The sequence below is a fragment of the Sminthopsis crassicaudata genome, chromosome 1 (genome assembly GCF_048593235.1).
Source record: "Sminthopsis crassicaudata isolate SCR6 chromosome 1, ASM4859323v1, whole genome shotgun sequence".
Lineage (NCBI taxonomy): Eukaryota > Metazoa > Chordata > Mammalia > Dasyuromorphia > Dasyuridae > Sminthopsis > Sminthopsis crassicaudata.
In genome coordinates, this window is record NC_133617.1 from 228470588 (window position 1) to 228490118 (window position 19531).

Consider the following 19531-nt stretch of genomic DNA (forward strand, 5'->3'; position numbering starts at 1 on the left):
AGTTTAGATTTGAGCCCCATGTGGATTCCTGTGTTTATAAAAGGGTTATTTAGAATATTTCCTTAGGAGTAGAGACAAAATAACCCAAATAAGTGTGATTTTTGGACACATATTCCCTATCTCTCCCCAAAAATGAAATCTACTTTTTAAGTCCATGATTGAATCTTGTTGGGGAATATTTTTCCAAAAATTACATCTCTTTGTTTCTTTTTACTCTCCCAAATAGAGTTCCTTTTGAGAACTTCATACTGTAGTTCTCAGCTTCTTAAACTGTGATCCACAATCCTATATGGGGTCTCATAACTAAATGTGAGGATTGTAAAATCATGATTTATTGTCAGTAAATGTAACCCAAAGAAATATGATTTTTTGGATACACATTGCCTACGTCTCCCCCAAAACAAAAATCTAATTTTTAAGCCCAGGGTTGAATATTAGTGGAGAATACTTTTTCCAAAAATTATGTCTCTTTGTTTCCTTTTGCCTTCCAACTAGCGTTTCTTCTGAGAAGTTCATATTGTAGTTCCCAGCTTCTTAAATTGTAGTCCATCCCATACAAGATCTCATAACTGAATGTGAGGATTGCAAAGTCATGATTTATTATCAGTAAATGTTTGATTTGTTTACCTATTTTATATACCCATATACTTGAGGTCATGTAAAAATTTCTCAGGCGAAAAGGAGTTGTGAGTGGGGAAAGTTTAAGAAGTCCTGCTATGGCTTATGTCTACACAGACAGTGGGAATGAATGCCCAAAATACTCTGCAAGTGCTCCATGTAACTAAGTGCATCTCAAATATTTCGCCTTACAAACAGTATACAGAAAATAAAGTAGCCCATAAATAATAAATACAATCACTTTTTCTCTGGTGAATTCCATCTTCATCTTAGGTAGTTAGTTAGTCTTTCAGGCCCAAGGTACCACCCTGTGGCTTGGACTCCCCTTGGATAAAAAATAAATTTGGAATTTCTAGAGAGGCAATTCCAAGAAGTCCTTAGTCACTCTTTACTCCAAGGTTTCATATAAGTCCCTAGTTTGTGATACTGCCCTAAAGATTTTCATAGCAGGAAATGATCAACTTCCTACTACAGTAGTACTAATATTAATCTTCCATTCTCTTAATTCTTCAGAAAGATGTTACTGATGGCAATCAGTTTGTAGAAGCCTGAGCTTGTTTTGCTTTGTTTTGATTTAAGACTCATTGGCATTTTCCTCCACTACTGATGTTCACAAGTTCTTGGTCCCTGCATCTGTGAAAGGAATAGTTGCATTAGTCAATAGTGTGAAGGAGAGGGAGGATGTGCACAAGAAAAGCTGTTATTTGCTTGGAAATGCTCAAAGTTTTTGCATCTATTTATGTGTTAAGGCTAAGAAAATTAATGTGAATTGAATATGGAGATATGGCCTTAGCAGGTTTGTAGGATCCTATGTGAGGAGAATATATGCCACAAGTAATTGGGCTATATGGTGGATCCTAATACACACACACACACACACACACACACACACACACACACGGTAAACCATGATGACAAGTTATCACATTTGCTAATGTATCATTTACACCTGAAACAGTAATTTTCAAAGTTCCCCATAGTATTCACAGGGACAAAGTCACAGGAAGCATAAATGCATTGAGAATCTGAACCAACAGTGACTGAGAACTCCTTCACCAACACTTATAATTAGCTAGTATTTAAATTGTTTTTAAGGTGTGTAAACACTGCATATATTACCTTACTTGATATTATTAACCCTATTTTATAAATGAGGAAACTAAATTACAGAGAGATTGTCATTAACCCAACTTCATTTCACTATTGTTTTATTTAGGATATTTAGGATTATTAAATATTTAGGAAATATTCAAACTTGGTTCTTACTGACTCTAAGTTCCCTACTCTCTATATTGCATCACCTAGCTACCATGGAGGGATTTCCTTTTTCTCACACTCCTTCCTTATCACTTATTTGGATTGGTAAAGAGAGTAGCTGAACTAAAGATAATAACCCTGGGAGTTCCAGAACTTTAAGTTTACAGAGGAACAACCATTCTCACTATAAAGTATATTGGCCATTTCCCAAAATCTATCATCTTAACAAGAGCCAGAAGTCATCTCTTTGTGCTCCAAGAAAAACAAGAACTGATTTCAACTTCCCTAGTGAGATGGTCTAGTCCCAGGCTTATTTAACATTTTCCCCTCATGATCCTTTTTGCCCAATAAATTTTATCTGATCTCATATATAGATATATAAAATAAGTATATAAACTAACATTTACTTATATTAAATCATAATTGTGTGGCCCCCAATTCAGTAACGAGACCCAAGTACTCATGTACTTGACACAGAAAACAGATATCCCAGCATAGGCAATATGAAACAACTTGGAAGATGGAGGTTACCAATGTTCTTAGTATGAAAATCATATTAATTAAGAAATAAGACAACTAGTTAGAAGGCTTTGATGAAATGACCATGAAAGAGATAATAAAGAGCTCAAATCCCCAGAATGCAGCTATATTGGGCTACCTAAGCCTATGGAGGTCTGGTAAAACTTGGCTTTTGAGAGCAAATTACACTACCATTATCTTGACTGGAAATGTAAGCGATTCCCCTGCTCCAGATGAGGCTCAAGGGAATTCAAATTTATATTCTCTCTCTGTTCACCAGGAACCCAGTTTTAAGTTCACAGAAGAGCTAATGTTCCAAATAAAATTCAGGGGTAAGGAAAAAAATTACCTATCTAACTCAAAGAGAAGAACATGAAGTGGAATGCAGCTTACCTCTGAACATGAGAAGGAAAGCTCCAATGGAACTCCCATGAAAGGACAACAGCATGATTTAACTATCGTTGTTACTTGGAAAGTTTGGAGATGGGTTTTTAACAGTACTTAAACTCTCAGGAAGAGAATAGCCTAAAGAAGGAACAGAAAGATGGTAGGACTTAAAAACCCTTAAGAAGATTGCCAACATTTTCTCCAATCAATTCAGCACTTTGACCAAAAGCCTGAAAATTAATTTTCTATGGTATGGATTGTAAACCATATGCAATACAATGTATAAACAATATAACAATACAATGGAAGTAAACAAATAACAAAATTAAGATGAAAGATGGGATGTTTGGAAATGTCCTGAAAGAATTATAAATGGAAGAAAAAGAACACAAGCTACATGAAGATAAAGAGACTTGAACAAACTATGAAATGGAGACAACAGTAAGCAGGGGGAAGAGATGCATTAAGAAGAGTTGAATGAAGTAAACCAAGAAATAAAACAAAGGGGAAAAGGAAAAAAAATTAAAGAATGGAACTTGATAAAATAAACAAAATAAGTATGATGAAGAAAAGGAAAAAAAGAAATCTTGAGAATGTAGAGAAAGCATTAAACTTAAAAGTTAATAAAGCTGTTTTCAAATTCTACCTCAAAACCAGCTGTTAACATCCTTAGAGATGTTATCATCCCTAAAATCACTTAATCTCTCTATACTTCAATTTCCTCACCCGTAAAATGAAAGAATTGGATTAAGAAGTATCCCTTTGCAGATTCTTTTTGTTATTGTTGTTCTGTCATTTTTCATTTATGTCCAATTCTTCATGACCACAGTAGGGTTTTTTCTATACAAAGATCCTGGAATGGTTTCCCATTTCATTCTCCAACTCATTTTACAACTGAGAAACTGAGGCAAATAAAGTTATGTCCAGAATCACACAACTAGTTGGTATTTGGGGACAGATTTCAACTCTGGAAGATGAGTCTTCCTTACTCCAAACCTGGAACTCTATTTGCTGTGACAGTTACCTTCCCTCTTAGTGTCTAATAATGTGATTCTATAATCCTAAGGTAAGAGTTGAAAGACTAAATAAGTGTGTCTTACAAAGGATGCAGAATCCTCTAAAGGATTCAACCATAGAATAACACTATTTGAGCATTATAAAGTTTTCTACAGATGAGTGGAAGTGACTTTACAATTCCTCTCCTGCATTTATTAAACAGCTACCATGTGCTAAGAATTGGATATATAAAAATAAAAACAAAGAAATCCCCACCCTGACTGAACTTCCATTCTATCTTGTGAGACACACACACACACACACACACACACACACACACGCGCGCACGCACACACACACACACACACACACACACACACACACTAATTATTGAATAAAGGGCACAATAGCTGGGGGTGGAATTTCTTGTCCAGAAAGAAGCATTTGAGGTCTTTGAAGGAAATTAAGGCTTTTAAGAGATGAAGGTGAAGAGGAAGTATATTTTAGGGAAAGGAAGGAAGGATGAACACTTTTTAAGTGCCTACTGTGTGCCAAACATTATGCTAAGTGCTTTATAAATACTATCTTACTTAATTCTCAAAACAATCTTGGGAAATAAATTTTTCCCATTTTACAATTAAGGAAACTGAGGCAGACTGCGGCTAAGTGACTTACCCAGATTCAGATAACTAGTAAGTATATGAAGCCATATTTGAACTTACCTTCCTGAAGGCTGATTCAGGATTTTATTTGTTATGTCATAGCAGCCTAATGGCATAGGGGAAAGCCAAGGAGATGGTTTGTTATGTGTGAGTAAGGGGGGGGGGGGAGAAATCCAGGTGTACTTCCTATAGAGGACAGCAAATTTGTATCTAGATAACTATTCTGAATAATATTGGGGGGGGGGTAATAGACTTATGGCATCCAAGAAATTAAACATAGTATTAATTTATAAGAAATTCATAATAAAATGAACTAGGAGAGTTATGATGCCATTGTTTTCTGGTCTGGTCAGATCACATCTGGAATACTTTTCACTTCTTTTCACTTTCTCCTTCCTATAGATTCCAGGAACCTATTTTCTCAAATGAAAATAGGTGTTTGAACCACCTGGATTCAGAATCACTTCTAACTCCATGAACCTATATCTATGAACTTATATTTAACATATAGAAGAGAAGAATTTCTGGGGGATGGTGTTGTGAATTTACCTATTCTCTATTATAAAAGTAGACAAAAGATATAAATTAAAAATTCTCTAAGAAATATATGAATTCTTAAATATCATTTCACTAGTGTTAAGACTAAGGCAAATTTTGAGTTTTCACCTCATGCCAAGTAATTTGGCAAAGATAGCTAAAAATAGGAATAATGAAATATTGGTCAGATTGTAGATTGCAAGATATGATAATGCATTGTTGGTAGAGCTACAAAATTGTCTAACCATATGGAAAGCACTGTGGAAATATGCTTAGAGGAGGGAGAAAAGTAGAATTAAAGCAGTCTTCAAGTATTTCAAGGGTTGTCATGCAGAAAAAGGGATTGAATTTAACTCCCTAGGGCAGAACAAGGAACAATGGGAAGGGGAGGGGGGAGAAGTTGCAAAAAGGCAAATATAAGCAAGAACTTCCTATTGAATAGAGATACATCAAAGCAAAATGGAAAGCTTGGGGAGGTAGAGGATTTTCCTTCATTAGATCTTCTAAAAAAAACTAGATGACCAATTGACAGATGCATTATGAATGAGAGTGTTCTTCAAGGTCATGTTGCACTGGATGACCTTCATTTGGGAGTCCATACTCCCTACTTGGCAATTTCATGATTCTATGATTGTTCCCTCTTAAAGGCTTCCATGAAATACATCTATCCTCATAGGCAGAAAGCTCAGTGCCTACTGATTCACTAATTGGTTGATAGTCTTTGCCCTGGTATTCCACTCCTGGTACTGTCACATTCAGCATCTTTAATCTGTGACTTAGATGAAGACATAAAAAGCAGGTTCATCAAATTTGTTGATGACAGAAATCTAGGAAGAATAGCTTAGATAAAATAATTCGTAACCAAAAAGTTATTAGTTGACTGATTCAATGAGCTGAAACCATCAAGATTATATTTTAAAACCATAAAGAGGAATTCCAACAGTTAAGTTTTTAAAATGAACTACAAATAGGAGAGTAAATATTTGGTTTAACAGCAGTTAATATGAAAAAGACCTAGGAACTTTGCTTTGGCTACAAACTCAATTAGGATCAAAAATATGACCAAAATGGCTTTTAAAAATATAATTTTAGAACATATGAGGAAGAAGTAGAGTATCCAAAAAAATAATTAAAAAAAAATCTACATTGTAATCTATCCTGGTCAAATAAAACTGAAACATTGTATTCACTTCTTATACTTTAAGAGACATATTGATAAACTAAAGAGCATCTAGAGAAGTGTGATGAAGACAGCAGCCATTCCAGAAACCACATTCTGTGAAGAACTGATAAGGACGAAACTGAGGCTCAAAGGGAAAGATAGTTCAATGCTTCCTTCTCCTCCAAAGTACCAAAGGCCAGGTTCGTTTAGCAAATGAATTCGCTACTCAATGCTGTGTTAAAACAAAGTCTTTATTGATAGTAAAGTGATAGGCAGGCATTTGGTCTCCAGGGAGAAAGGCTAGACTGCCTGAAAAGGGGACATCACAGCAAAGTAGGGGGGGAGAGGAGGAGCACAAGGCAAGGAAAAACCAAGTGCAAGGAATAGAATTTTGGCGATTCATTTTATACACAATCAGGGTCATAAAACAAAGTTTTTCCTTCGGATATAGAGATGTTATCAAATTGGTTCGGGAGAGATTTGTAAATAAGACGAGAATTTCTCTTAAGGATGTAAAATCCTATTAATCATTTGTGTCTCAGGTTATCTCCTTTAACCTTTTCTAAGACAGGAATTTCCTGTTAATCATTTGTGTCTGGGGCTATCTCTTTTAACCTCATCAGAACGATTAAGGAAAGTAGAAATCTAGTATCTGGAGAAGAGAAGATATAACTGAAGTGTGAGTTGTCTTCAGATATTTGAAGAAATGTCTTGTGGAAAAAAGAGTAACTTTTTACAGCATTTTTTTGTAATTTTTTAAAATTTTAAACTTACATAGAAAATGAGAAAAGGGGGGGAAGCATTATCATATATATACAGCAGACCATAAGAGAATACTCAATATAAAACAATTTCCATTTCAAGAAAACCTATATAATAAATGCTACACATTGTTTTCAAAGTTGCCCAATTTTGCTTCCTTGCTCTACTCTTTAACTTGTCTTTCTATTACTTAACCTCCCCTGACCTATTAGGTCTCTCCTTTATCTTCTTCCATTTTCTCCCTCCCTTTTTAATCCCATTCCCATTAATCTACATACATTATCCCTTTCCCATTGATCTAAACATCCTTTTGTACCCCATATTATCTTAAGGTGGATAAAATAAATCCCCCCTTTTTATAGATTTTGAAAGGTATTATACATTTCATGGCATATTTATGTATGTGAGTAGGTTTTCAGAATTACCAGCCCTTCTCCCCATCTAATGCCTTTATGTTGGTTCTTCCTCTACATCTCATTCTTATAGCATAATTACTATTTTCATCTTTTTCTAGACAATTTTGCTTTTAGAGTCAGATCATACTCAACTCTGCCCCAATCTTTCTTTTGGACTCTCAATTACTGATATCAATGTTAAATACAAAATTTGTCTTTGGTCCCTTGAAATTAGTCTTTGATGTTGGTTCTTATATGTCAAATTTTCTATTGAGCCCAGGTTTGGTTGAGATAAAATCCTAAAAATCTATGAGTTCATTGAATGTCCATTTTTTTTTCATTTAATGTTATGCCTAATTTTGTTGAATATAATTTTTTTTACTTCAAGCCTACTTCCTTTGATTATCAGCATTTTATGACCTATAATAATTTAATGACCTCCAGTTATTTTTTTATTGTAGCTGCTGTACAATTCTAATTGTAACTCCAGCATATTTGAATTGAGTTTTTTCACTTGTTTTTCTTTGTTCCTTTCTTGTAAATTTTCCTTTTTGATCAGGGCATTTCAAAATTTAGCAATAATGTTCCTATGTATTTTCTTTGTAGGATTTCTTTTAGGTAATGATCGATAGATTTTTTTCTTTTTCTACTTTCCCATCTTGTTCTATCATTTCAGCATAATTTTCTTTGATTTCTTTTTCTTTTATTATTGCATCAAAGTTCTTTTTTTTAGTCACAGATTTCATATAGTCCAATTATTTTTATATTTTCTCTTCTTGATCTGTTCTCTAGATCTGTTGTTTTTCTTATGTTTCACATTCTCTTTTATTTTTTCATTCTTTACATTTTGTTTTATTATTTTTGGTTTATTTTTATTTTCTAAGATCTGTCTCAGGGCTTGGTCTCTTCTCTCCATTCCTAATCCACTACTAGTACTAACAGTCCCACTGTCCCAAAAATGATTTTGCTCCTCGAAGTTCCTCCTTTGGCTTTGAAGTACAGCTGTCCTCTGTCCTAGAACTGAAACCAGGGATTCTGTTCTAGTGTGAGGGCTCACAGCTAACAGGGTCCCTGACCCTAGATACTTCACTCATCAATAGGTACTAGCTCCTTCTCCCCAAAGTCACAGCCCAAGATATGTCTAGTCATTGCACCTATGCTTTGGCATCCCTCAACAGTGGAAGGCCTACTCAGCATCAGATTCCTACACTGTCTATGAGATGAAAGTTTCCAAGGCTAAGACTGTCCATCAACCCAGCTACCCCCCAGAGCTTATTTGTTCATTCTGCAGAATTGGACTGGAGTTTGTACTTCACTCAGGCTGAGCCTTCACTCTTGGAAGTTGATCTCTTCAGGGGTCTTTTCATATTGTTTTAAGAAGACAATTGCTTTATCCCATGTTTATTTCTGCTGCTCTGAGATAATGTTCTGTATATTTTTGTGGAGGAAATTTAAAAAGCTGAAAGTTTTCTGACCTACTCTCCCATTTCCCCAGAATCTTCTCTTTCAGAGTTAAAAGTGAAAGAGTAGAAGCAAAAGTCGTACTCTCCCTCCTAAGGTATTCTCTAATAGTTGAAATAAAGTACAGAACTAGAATCAATGGATAGAAATGACAGATCAATTAATTTTGCTCAAAAATGATTATAGATATACAACAATGAAACAGGATGCCTTGCAAAGCAGTGAGCTCCCTAGCACTAAGTATTCAAGTTTGGATGGTTATTGTATATGTTACAGAAGAACTCAATCACTGGGAGAGCCATTCCATGTCTCAATGTTTATAATTCTAATGGTTTGTAAATACTTTGCCCCTTCTTGTCAATAGATCAGACACATTTCTACAATACCAGGAAACTATGTGGAACTCCCTGACAGCACAGCTTCAAAGCTATCATAAAATCTGTTATACCATTAGGGATTAACTACAGTACAGAACTGAAAATCCCTAGTAGCTACACTGAAATTCTCCCAAAATTCCCACTGGGCTAGTCCAACCTGGCTCCTTCCCATTTGATTAGCCTAAGCCAAATACCTGATTCACTTTGTATCCTACATTTCATACCTGACCTGCTATTAGCAAACTTATCAGTGTCCAACATAGCATCTCAATTTAAGCCCTTTGAATATTTGGCAGCAGCTGCTGGAACTCTATCCTAGACAACAATTCTATTTGTGGCTTTCATCCTGATTTACAAAGCAAGACTAGAAACTTTTTTTTCTTTAGGCTCACATTTGTTGGTAGATTATCATATTTTGGCACCTCTCTGGGCTGCATCTGGATACAAATCGATTCAAACATTAGCAAATCATGATAGAGACTGTCCAAAAACAGTCATAAGTGCTAATGCCTGGTGGCACATTTTTGTTCCCTCTCATCATTTCAGTCAGTACAGGTGGTAGTTGAAGTGTGTGTGTGTGTGTGTGTGTGTGTGTGTGTGTGTGTGTGTGTGTGTATACGTACCTGGAACAACAATATGGTATAGTAACGAGAACATTGGTTTGGAATTGGGAGGAAGTCAAGTTTGAATCAAAGCTCTAATGTGTACTAATTGCATGACTTTGGGCAAATCCATCAATCTCCTATGCTGGTTTCCTCATCTATAAAATGGAGTTAATAATATTGATTATTCATATCTCTTGGGATGTTGTAAGGAAGAACTTTGAAACCTTAAAACACTAAATAATTATTTGTTCATTTTAAGGACAGAATTTTCTGGCATCTCTCTTTTTGTCCCCATGACTATTCTAGGAATCACACTATAAAAAATAGCCAAGAAAACAAATTAGGAACGTCGAGCCTGGAGGAGGGAATATATGAGGTATGATAATTGTCTTCAAATATCTAAAGAATTGCTTTATGAAAGGTAAAATAATTTTATTCTGTGTTAGTCTACAAGTCATGATTCAGCACTCATTGTCAGCTTAAAGTACTTATTCTTAAACTTAACATTGAAACTTAATAACATTGACCTATATATGTCTAAGTGAATACCATTTTGAATCATAAACCTCATTGGCCTATAAAGTTGCCATGCTAGAATAGTATTATAGTATAATTAAGTTATAGCCTTAGATTCCCAGTCTTATTGTTTATACAGCCCCCAAATCCTACATCCAGCCCTTGCCTATACTTATATCATAGTTACCCTATTTCTGGCCTTTATCACATCTTATCAGAACTATTGCAATAGATTACTAAATAATATCACTACATCCAGATCTTCCCTCTAAAAACTAAAATCCATTTAACTGGAAATGTATATTCTTGAAGCATAACTTTTATCATATCACTTTTCTGCTCAAGAAGTTTCACTGATTCCCTTTAAGTTCTGGGGGAAAAAATGAACTCTTTGGCATTTAAAGCTCTTCACCATCTGAAGCTAGCCTATCTTTCCAAGCTTTCCAAGCACATTATTTTCCTTCATGTACTCTACACTTTAGTACTGCCTTATTTGATATTCCTGGTATACAATATTGTATTCCCCCACCTGTAGGAATTCCTCCATTCCTAGAGTACTTTCTTTCCTCAGTTCTGCCTCTGACTCCCTCACTCTCCTCAAAAACTGACGAATCACTTTCCATGAATTACTGTTCCTGATTCCCTCAGCTCAGTTGTTAGTGGCACATACACTCCCATTACTTTGTTTGTTTTCTATAGATTTTATATTTTTCTATATACATGTTCTACCACCCCCATCGCTAGAATGTTAACTTCTTGAAAGTAGGGAATGTTTTATTTTAAGTCTTTGGGTTCTCGCTTGCTGGAACATAAAAAGTGCTTAATAAATGCATGATGCATTGAATTGTCCTTTTTCTTAGAAAAAAAATTGAAATGAAAGAATCATACCATCTTGTTCTGTATGTTTGCTGATGTATTCTGGAAAAGGGGAAATTCCCACTATTGTATCACAGTACCAGGTCTTCCTTGGCCATACCCTGTATGGCCTTTTTAATTAAGTTTTTCTAAACTAAAATTTACTAAGGTTTACTAACCCAGAGTAACCTCCATGATGTTTATTAAATAGAGAAAAAAGTTCCCAGAACAGGACCTACAGATGGGGCTAAAAACAGAAGTAGTATCTAAAATTAAATATTATACATAAAACTTTATAAATTCTAAAGCACAGTATCACTAATGCTATTGTTTTATTATTATTATATCCTTCATGTCAGAGATAAAACTTAGAATAGACAAGTAGGGCTCAGGGTACCCATTAAGTTTACCCAGAGTCTACTGATCATAATCTAGTCTTACTATGATCATTCCCCTGAGATATCTCTATGGCATACCTATACATTTTCTCACCCCAAATGCTTGAAACTAGAATAATTATCTACATAGCATTCCTATTCGATTTCTTTTTTCTTAATAAATCATTAAGAATGGCTGCTTTTCAGATTCCTTTGGATGAATTGTTTAGTAATGAAAGTTAACAGTTTGTTAAATGAGGCTTTCCAGGCATAGTTTTTCCAATCATCGATTCTCCATGCCGATGCAATTAAAAATTTATTAAGCAACCTATTGTGTGTATGGCATTATGCTAGATATCAGGGATGCAAAGATGTATATGATCCAAAACCTTATCTTAAGGAACTTACAATGGTGAGAAACCTGGACAGCTTAATTTACATCAGGAGCAGTGGAATTAACAACTGTGAAGCAGGACTCGTTGGGAGGAAAGGAGGAAGGGAGGGAGGGAGAGAGGGAGGGAGGGAGGAAGGAAGGAAGGAAAGGAAGGAAGGAAGGAAGGAAGGAAGGAAGGAAGGAAGGAAGGAAGGAAGGAAGGAAGGAAGGAAGGAAGGAAGGAAGGAAGGAAGGAAGGAAGGAAGGAAGGAAGAAAAGGAAAAGAGGAAGGGAAAAATATTAAATGTTTAAAGTACTGTGTGCATCACTGAGATTGTAAACAGAAAAAGGAAATAATTTCAGCTTTCAAGAAGCTTATATTCTTATTGGGCATCCACTATTCAGCTGCAAATCAGATAGAAAGATCTAGTGGTCCTTAAGGTACAGCTACAAAATAGTGTTGTTATTGTTGTTGTTGTTGTTGTTGTTGTTTAGCTTTTGTTTACAAAGAAAATTTTGTTTAGTTTCACTTCCATTGATAAAACCTTATCTCTTTACAATATTAATTCAGTGATCCTGCCAAGAACTTTAGAGGTGCAACTTTCCATTCTAGGTCTTCAATAACTGTTACTGCTAGGGGGAGTATGACAACACCTGCAGAAGCAATTGTCCTTCCTCCTCAGGTGGATGGGCAGGAGTGGGGCTGGAAGCACAATTGGTGAAATGGTGAAGAAGCTGGAGGCAAAGGAAATGTTTCTGTTTATGGAGCATAGGGGCACTGATCTCAAATTCAAATAGAAATGGAAGCCAATAAACCACACACATAAGGTAGCTAGGCGGCACAGAGGATAGAGTATAGTTTCTGGAATCAGGAAAACTCAACTTCCTGAGTTCAAATCTGGCTTCAGAAATTTTTTAGCTGTGACCTTAGTTAAGTCACTTAACCTGTTTTCCTCACTCCTCATCTGTAAAATGAGCTGGAGAAGAAAATGGCAAGGAAATCCCAAATGGGTCATGAAGAGTCAGACACAACTGAAAATAGCTGAACAACTATACACATGGATCCCTGAAGGCTGCATGATGTAATGAAAACCACCTATTAACATTACCTAACTTCTATTATGTTTTAATTTATTTTGTTAAATATTCCCCAATTATATTTTAATGTTTCCGGCAGCACTTAGGTCTCTAATACCTCTGTTCTAGAAAACAGAGTCTGGAGCTGTCTCCACTGAGATCTGATGGAAGGAATGATGGTCTTGTAAATGGTGGTAGTTTAGCCAACTTGATGTTGATGAGGGTATGGGTGTGGGTGGGTGTGACTTACATTTTGAAAGAGTAAGGGAAACAAGGAAAGAGGAAGAAAAGATTTGCCCTGGATCACGTAGCCATAGTGTTTTAAAGGTAAAACTTAAATTGGCCTTCCCATGTTTCCTCTTGATGCTTTGCTTAGGTAACAGGTACTGTTTGAAATAAATACTAGGCTGAGACTTGAAATTTTTACCAAATTTTCTTTGCAATGATATTTAATATAAATGAATTTTATCTGAGTATTATGTCCTTAATTGTTGTCTAAATCTAAATTTAGGCAATGGGAACTGACAGCTACTCTTCGTATTTAGTTAGGTCTTAAAACTGATGGAAATTCATAGCATCCCAGATCTAATTTTTGATCTTCTTCCCTTATTTTTAAAAACATAAAATCTTTTTTTAAAGAATTTATGCAGTCTAAAAAGTGAGTCATTAGGTGGCATGAAGAAATAATTGTAAATAGATACATATCCTGTCAATATCAGCTAAATATGTCGAAATTTTATGAGAATCTCCTATAATATGATAGTGAATTGAAAGCATAATGAACTGTTGTATTTGTTAGAAGAGCCAAGGAAAAAAACAGTTTGGAAATGTGTCAGTCATTTTTCTAGGGTATTAGTTTTCATCCTAGAAATTGACTTTCGTATTTTGTATAATTCACTAATTTCCTTTTTACAACTCAAATTTAAAATTTCATTCTCCTGTACCTTTAAACATGTTTTCTATGGGGAAAACATCTCCTAAGTAGACTTTTCCTAAAGTTCTCCTTTTTTCATGAAGCGTTCCTTGATTCTTGTAAGCTCAAATTTTCTTAGAGAAATACTTTGTTAAGAGTTCTCCACAGCTTTTTTCATGTCCTACATTGTATCATACTTCTCTTTGTACTATCTTAACCTCTATGTGATTAAAATTAATGTGTCAAATATAGAATTTGGGTCTCACTCTTTCTGACTCTTTCTAAAGAAGGAAAAGGGCATAATCGCTGAAATTTTTCTCTTTAGAGAAACTCTTTAGAAAAAGTAGCCCATTTCACTGGACATGGTACATGATAAATAAGTGTTTATTAAGGATAAAAGATTGAATCCATCATTCTGATGCTTTACTTGAACTTCTACTATGCCTTTATGGCATACATAATATAGTATTAAACTTAGAGTCAGAAAGAGTGGGATCCAAATTCTATATTTGACACTTACTAGTTTTGTGGTCAGGGACAAGTCACACCTCCAAACCTAAATATTTTGCTTTGGAAAATAGGGATAATCTTATTTGAGTGCTTTCCTTACAGGGTTATCAGAAGTTTGGGGGTTTGTAAATAAACTTATTTATTTTAACACTCATGTGTTTTTTTTCAATTTTGAGTTCCAAATTTTTTCTCTCTCACTCACCTCTTCCCATCCATTGAGAAAGCAAGAAATGTGATATCAATTATATATATGAAATCATGTATATTAGCCATTTAAAAAAATAAAAAGTAAGGAAAACAAAGTGAAAAAAATGTTTCAATCTGCACTCAGACTCCATCAATTTTCTCTCTGAGATGGATAGTGTTTTTCTTCATAAGTCCTTCAGAATGTCTTGGATCATTTGGATCTGAGAAGCTAACTTTCACAGTTGGTCATTCTTAGAATATTGTTACTGTGTACAATGTTCTCCTGGTTCTGCCTAGTTCACTTTTCATTAGTTCATATAAATATTCCTAGATTAGTTTGAAACCATCTTGCTCATAATTTCTTATAGTTCAATAGTATTCCATAAATCATATGCCACATCTTGTTCAGCCATTCCCCAATTAGTGGGTATTCTCTTAATTTTCAATTTTTTTGCCACCACAAAAGAACATGTTATCAGTATTTTTGGATATATAGGTCCTTTTTTTCCCTTGGGGATATGCACTTTGTTATAAGGTTTCAAGGAGATAATGTACATAAAATGTATGCAAATATTATGTCAAATGAGATATTTGTGAAGAAATGAAGAACGAGAAACAGAGACAGTTGGAAGGAAAGGAGGGAGGGAGGAAAAGAGGAAGGGAAAGAGAGAGGGAGAAAGGAAAAGAAAAGAGGAGGGAAGGAGAGGAAGAAGGAAGGAGGAAGGGAAGGGGAAAAAGAGAGAGAGAACTAAATACCCACTGATTTTCTTTCTAGCTAAAAATCTTTATCCTATGTGATCCTTCAAAGAGGCACATACCCAAACTCTCAGCAGAGTAGATAATTTCAACTTTTCCCAGAGGATCATAAAGTTAGAAATGGAAGGAACCTTAAAAGGACAGGTCTAATTCTCTATTTAACAAATAAAGAAAGTAGAACAATTAAGATTCGATAACATGTTGTAAGTGTCTTGGAAAATTTTGAACTAGAACCTTCCAAAGACTTCAGGTCTTGTTCCTGACCCCACTACACCACACCATATTATCTCTTCTTTCTCTTTTCTTTTTCTTTGTACAAAAGAAAAATAAGAATAAAAGGAGATTTACAACTAGTAGTTTTCTCACATCTTCTAAGAATTTCACATGCTAGACACTTGTAGTATTAATATTTAATAACAATGTCTTTACTTTTGTTTCTAGCACAAATTAATCATTTACTTGTTTTATATCTCCAACTGCTATACTAATATAGCATTGAACTGTTTTTTACAGAACTTTTTTTGAACATTTTTAAATTTTGGATTTTATTCTTTATGTCCCATAACTAAACTACAGGTCCTTAAGGGCAGGGAAGGGGTCCTTAGTCTTCTTTATATAATCTACTAAAACTAGTCACATGGGAGATATTCAATAAAACATCTATTTAATTCATTGATTTGCTCATTAATTAGGAAAACTTTTTGACAACAATTCCATTTTTCTTCACTCAGGTGATCATTTTTTCTGGTTTTGATTTGTTAGAACAAATAGAATTAGATAGATCGATCAATCATTTATTAAATCTTTCTATGTGCCATGCATTGTGGGGGATGGTCAAAATAGCTGAATCATGGGGTCTCTCACCCTGCCACCAATACTCACATGATCTCAAAAATTTGAGAATCCTTGGGCTTTGCTAAGAAACTGCTTTGCTCAGTCATGTTGCTCTTGGCTATTAATAACTTAATACTCATATTGCTTTTTGTGGTTCTGTTTTCATTTGATAGTGCTGGGTTTAAAATAAATGTTGCTGGCTCAGTTCTTATGAAGCAAAGTGATTGGTGGAGTAGTCCCAGATGTTTGTTATATGTCCCACATATTGCAATGAGCTGCATATCTTAACTAAAGGAAGTTTTCTAGCAAGTTTTTCATAGTGAAATATCATACAAAAACATGGAATTTTTTCCCTAAAGGTCCCTAAAAGGTATTTAATTCTTTTTTTGGATAATTCAAAAAATTATAAGAGAGCATGTCTTGATTGTAGACAAAATGAGAATTTCATTACCAAAATTCAGATAATTATCATTCTTGTTGTATCTTCTGGATATTTGTCTCTTTATTTAAAAAATCTGGGCATTCCAGCTGAATTGCATACCCATACAGTTTTATTTTTAAAGCTACAACAATTCTTGAATGTAGATATTTACTCAGGAGTCATATGCTTTGCTAGCACTAGCCAAGACAGCCAGACAATCCCTTTTTAGCATATTCTAGATATCCCACGCACTATTCACCTTGACAGGATATAAATTGTTCATTGTATGTTGTACTAAATGAATCAATAACCAGTGATGCTGAGAGAATATGGTCAAATAATGAAAGATAACAGTGGAATTCTGCTAGAGCAGTTTGCATGCAGCACAACTATAACAGCTAAGACAAAATTGCATGGATTTGGATATCTGCTCTCAGTAGTCATTTAAGTATTGTTCTTGAGTTGGATGATTTCATTTCATTAAGTATTTGCATACTAATGGAAGCTAAAGTTACAAGTCTACTGTTGTGAGGGATGGCCAACCACTCCCCTTCAGCCCTTGTGTTTACTGCCATGCTCACCCACTTTGCACTGGCAAATCGCAGAGAGAGGCTTAAATGCCTTCAGCTGCAATAACCCAAATCCAAATTGAGATGAATAATGAACTTAATTTTCCGTAAAGAGACTCTGTATGGTTTTTCATCTAATAAGGTAAGTTGACAATAATTCTGGGTGTTAGGAAGGGAAAGAAATGTTGTCTTTGTATACGCATCTCAAACAAATCCTTTTTTTTTTCTTTTCACATTGATTTCATGTACGTGAACCTGGGGTGTACAGTATAGTGAAGTCTATAACTATATACCGGTCTGCTTTCTTTGCATGTATACTTAGGATATAGGAACTAAGAGGGAAGGGAGAAATGCTAGCTTTATAATTAGAACATCGTCTAAAATGTACTATGAAAAGCAGGTTAGTGAATAGTATATTTTTAAGAGGAAAGCAAACTTAGAGAGCATAGCATTTACCAATGGAACAAAGGCAGGTAAACCCATTTAAGATATGACTTATTACTAAGATTTTCATGATCTATTGTAAACTGAGATTACATTTAATTCATTTTAAGAGAAGCTGAAAAACATATTGAAATGTTGTGGTCTGACTTGCAAGGATGACATTTCTTTTCTGGGTATGTGAAATAGGAAGCAAAAGTAATATATTTCAGTTGCTAAAATTAGTCCCTGGCTTTTACTACCTGGGTTTTGTTCTGTAAAATTGTATTTTTTTTTCTTTAATTTTAGCAGCTTGCTGATACCGTTGAATTGGGGTTCTTGTTTTAGCTTAAGCACTGTGTTGATTACTAGTTTGTAATGAATGAATGAAAACCACATGAAAAAAAAAACCCTACTTGTCTGCTGAAGTTCAGAATTAAAATTGTCAAGCTATGGTCCTATGGTACTATGGTACCACTATTCTGCTGATTTGACCAAACAATTCCTCAGAAAATAAAGGGGTGGACCAATTGTTGGACTGATTTTCTTTGCATTGTAGATTCTGTTCAGCATGGAAAGAAGAAATAGATTTGTTTCAGTTACATAGAGTCCAAATTTCCTGAAGCTGGAAAAGGCTGGGGAGCGGGGGGATGGGGATGGGGGAAGGGGCTATGAAGACATTGTAGATTTTCTTTACCCAAAGAATGATAATAATTTAAAAAAAAAGAAAAAGTAAAATTGCTCACAGGTATTCTGGGCTCATTGCCATGCAATTTAAAAATCATTGCTTCTCCTACTCACTCCACAAGTAGGTGACCTGAAAAGATACCTCACTTTGTCCATTCTAAAACAGGGAGACCTTGTGGGAAAACCTGGGGGAAAGGAAAGGATTCAATGCTCAAAAAAATTTTCCCAATCCTAGTTTTTCCACTTGCCCCTTTTTTGTGTGTATATGAAATATATGGCTATTTTGGATTATATGAAAAATTATAAGAAGAAAGTTGTATTTTAAAATCATTGTCAGATAATTGTAGAAAAGATGATTATTAAAAACTGATGATTATAGAAAAGAAATCAACTTTTATTTTACCCCCTTTAACTGGTTCTCTTAAAAGATGCCTAGGTTACTGTAAATCTTTTTAAAATAACAGTTTTAAATATTTCTTCATATTAAAATGTTTCTTTTTAAAAGAATCTATCAAAAGGAAACTGTAATATTTTATTGTGAGTTTTAAGAATGTACAAATAAATGTTTGTGTGATTAAATCCAACATATTTTATTTCATTAATTTTAAATTTTTAAAAATAGAATCTTAGTTTAGAAGGTCCCTCAAACATCATCTAATCCAATCCCTCTCTATATGTGAATGTGTGTGTATTTACATATATGTGTATATGTCAAATGGTTATCTAATCTCTGAAGATCTTCACTGACAGGAAGCTTTCTACTCATTTAGAGTGTTTACCATTTTTGAAATTTCTAGTCCCTTAGAAAGTTTCCTTGTGTGTCCTCTAAACATAAATCAAAACCTTCTAAATGACAGGCCTTCAATAAATTTAAAGATTTCTACCGTCTTCTCACCTCTACCCTCACACCAGTTTTTTCTTCTCCAGGCTAAATATCCTCAAGTCCTTTGATCAATCTTCATGTGTCATAGTTAATTCCCCACACACACATATCCAGGTCACTCTTCTTTAGATATAATACAGATTTCCAATGAATAAAGGTCCCCAGATAGTGCATACATCTTGATATGTGAACTGACTAGGGCAGAGTAGAGCCTCATTCACTCCCTTTGGACACTACACTTTTGAGGTCATATTTTGATTGTCACATCACAAGATGGAGCCATGTTAGACATGAAGTCTCCTAGAACACTGAGGTCTTTAAAAAAAATTTTTAAGCCAACTGTTTGATTTGTTTTCTTGCTATATCTCCCTCATCTTGTACTTATACAATTGATTTTAGCCTAAAATCCAAGTACA

General features: G+C 34.6%; 1 protein-coding gene and 1 long non-coding RNA gene across 20 annotated transcripts in view; one reads left to right on the forward strand and one right to left on the reverse strand.

The window, feature by feature from the left end:
• DLGAP1 (DLG associated protein 1) overlaps positions 1–19531 on the forward strand; it is a 1106389-nt gene that overhangs the window by 713637 nt on the left and 373221 nt on the right. The window contains exon 1 of one of the 19 annotated variants that reach the window (XM_074275780.1): positions 13195–17267. The exons of the other annotated variants lie outside the window; for them this stretch is intronic. Coding sequence (XP_074131881.1) covers positions 17217–17267 — 51 coding nt within the window. The 5' untranslated portion in view covers positions 13195–17216. Of the gene's footprint in view, positions 1–13194; positions 17268–19531 lie in introns of those variants that run through there. 19 annotated transcript variants of the gene reach the window in all.
• On the reverse strand, positions 860–19308 carry LOC141547392 (uncharacterized). The gene is made up of 2 exons (XR_012483558.1): positions 19128–19308; positions 860–1251 (listed from the first exon to the last, which is right to left on the reverse strand). It is a non-coding gene; the product is annotated as an uncharacterized LOC141547392 (long non-coding RNA).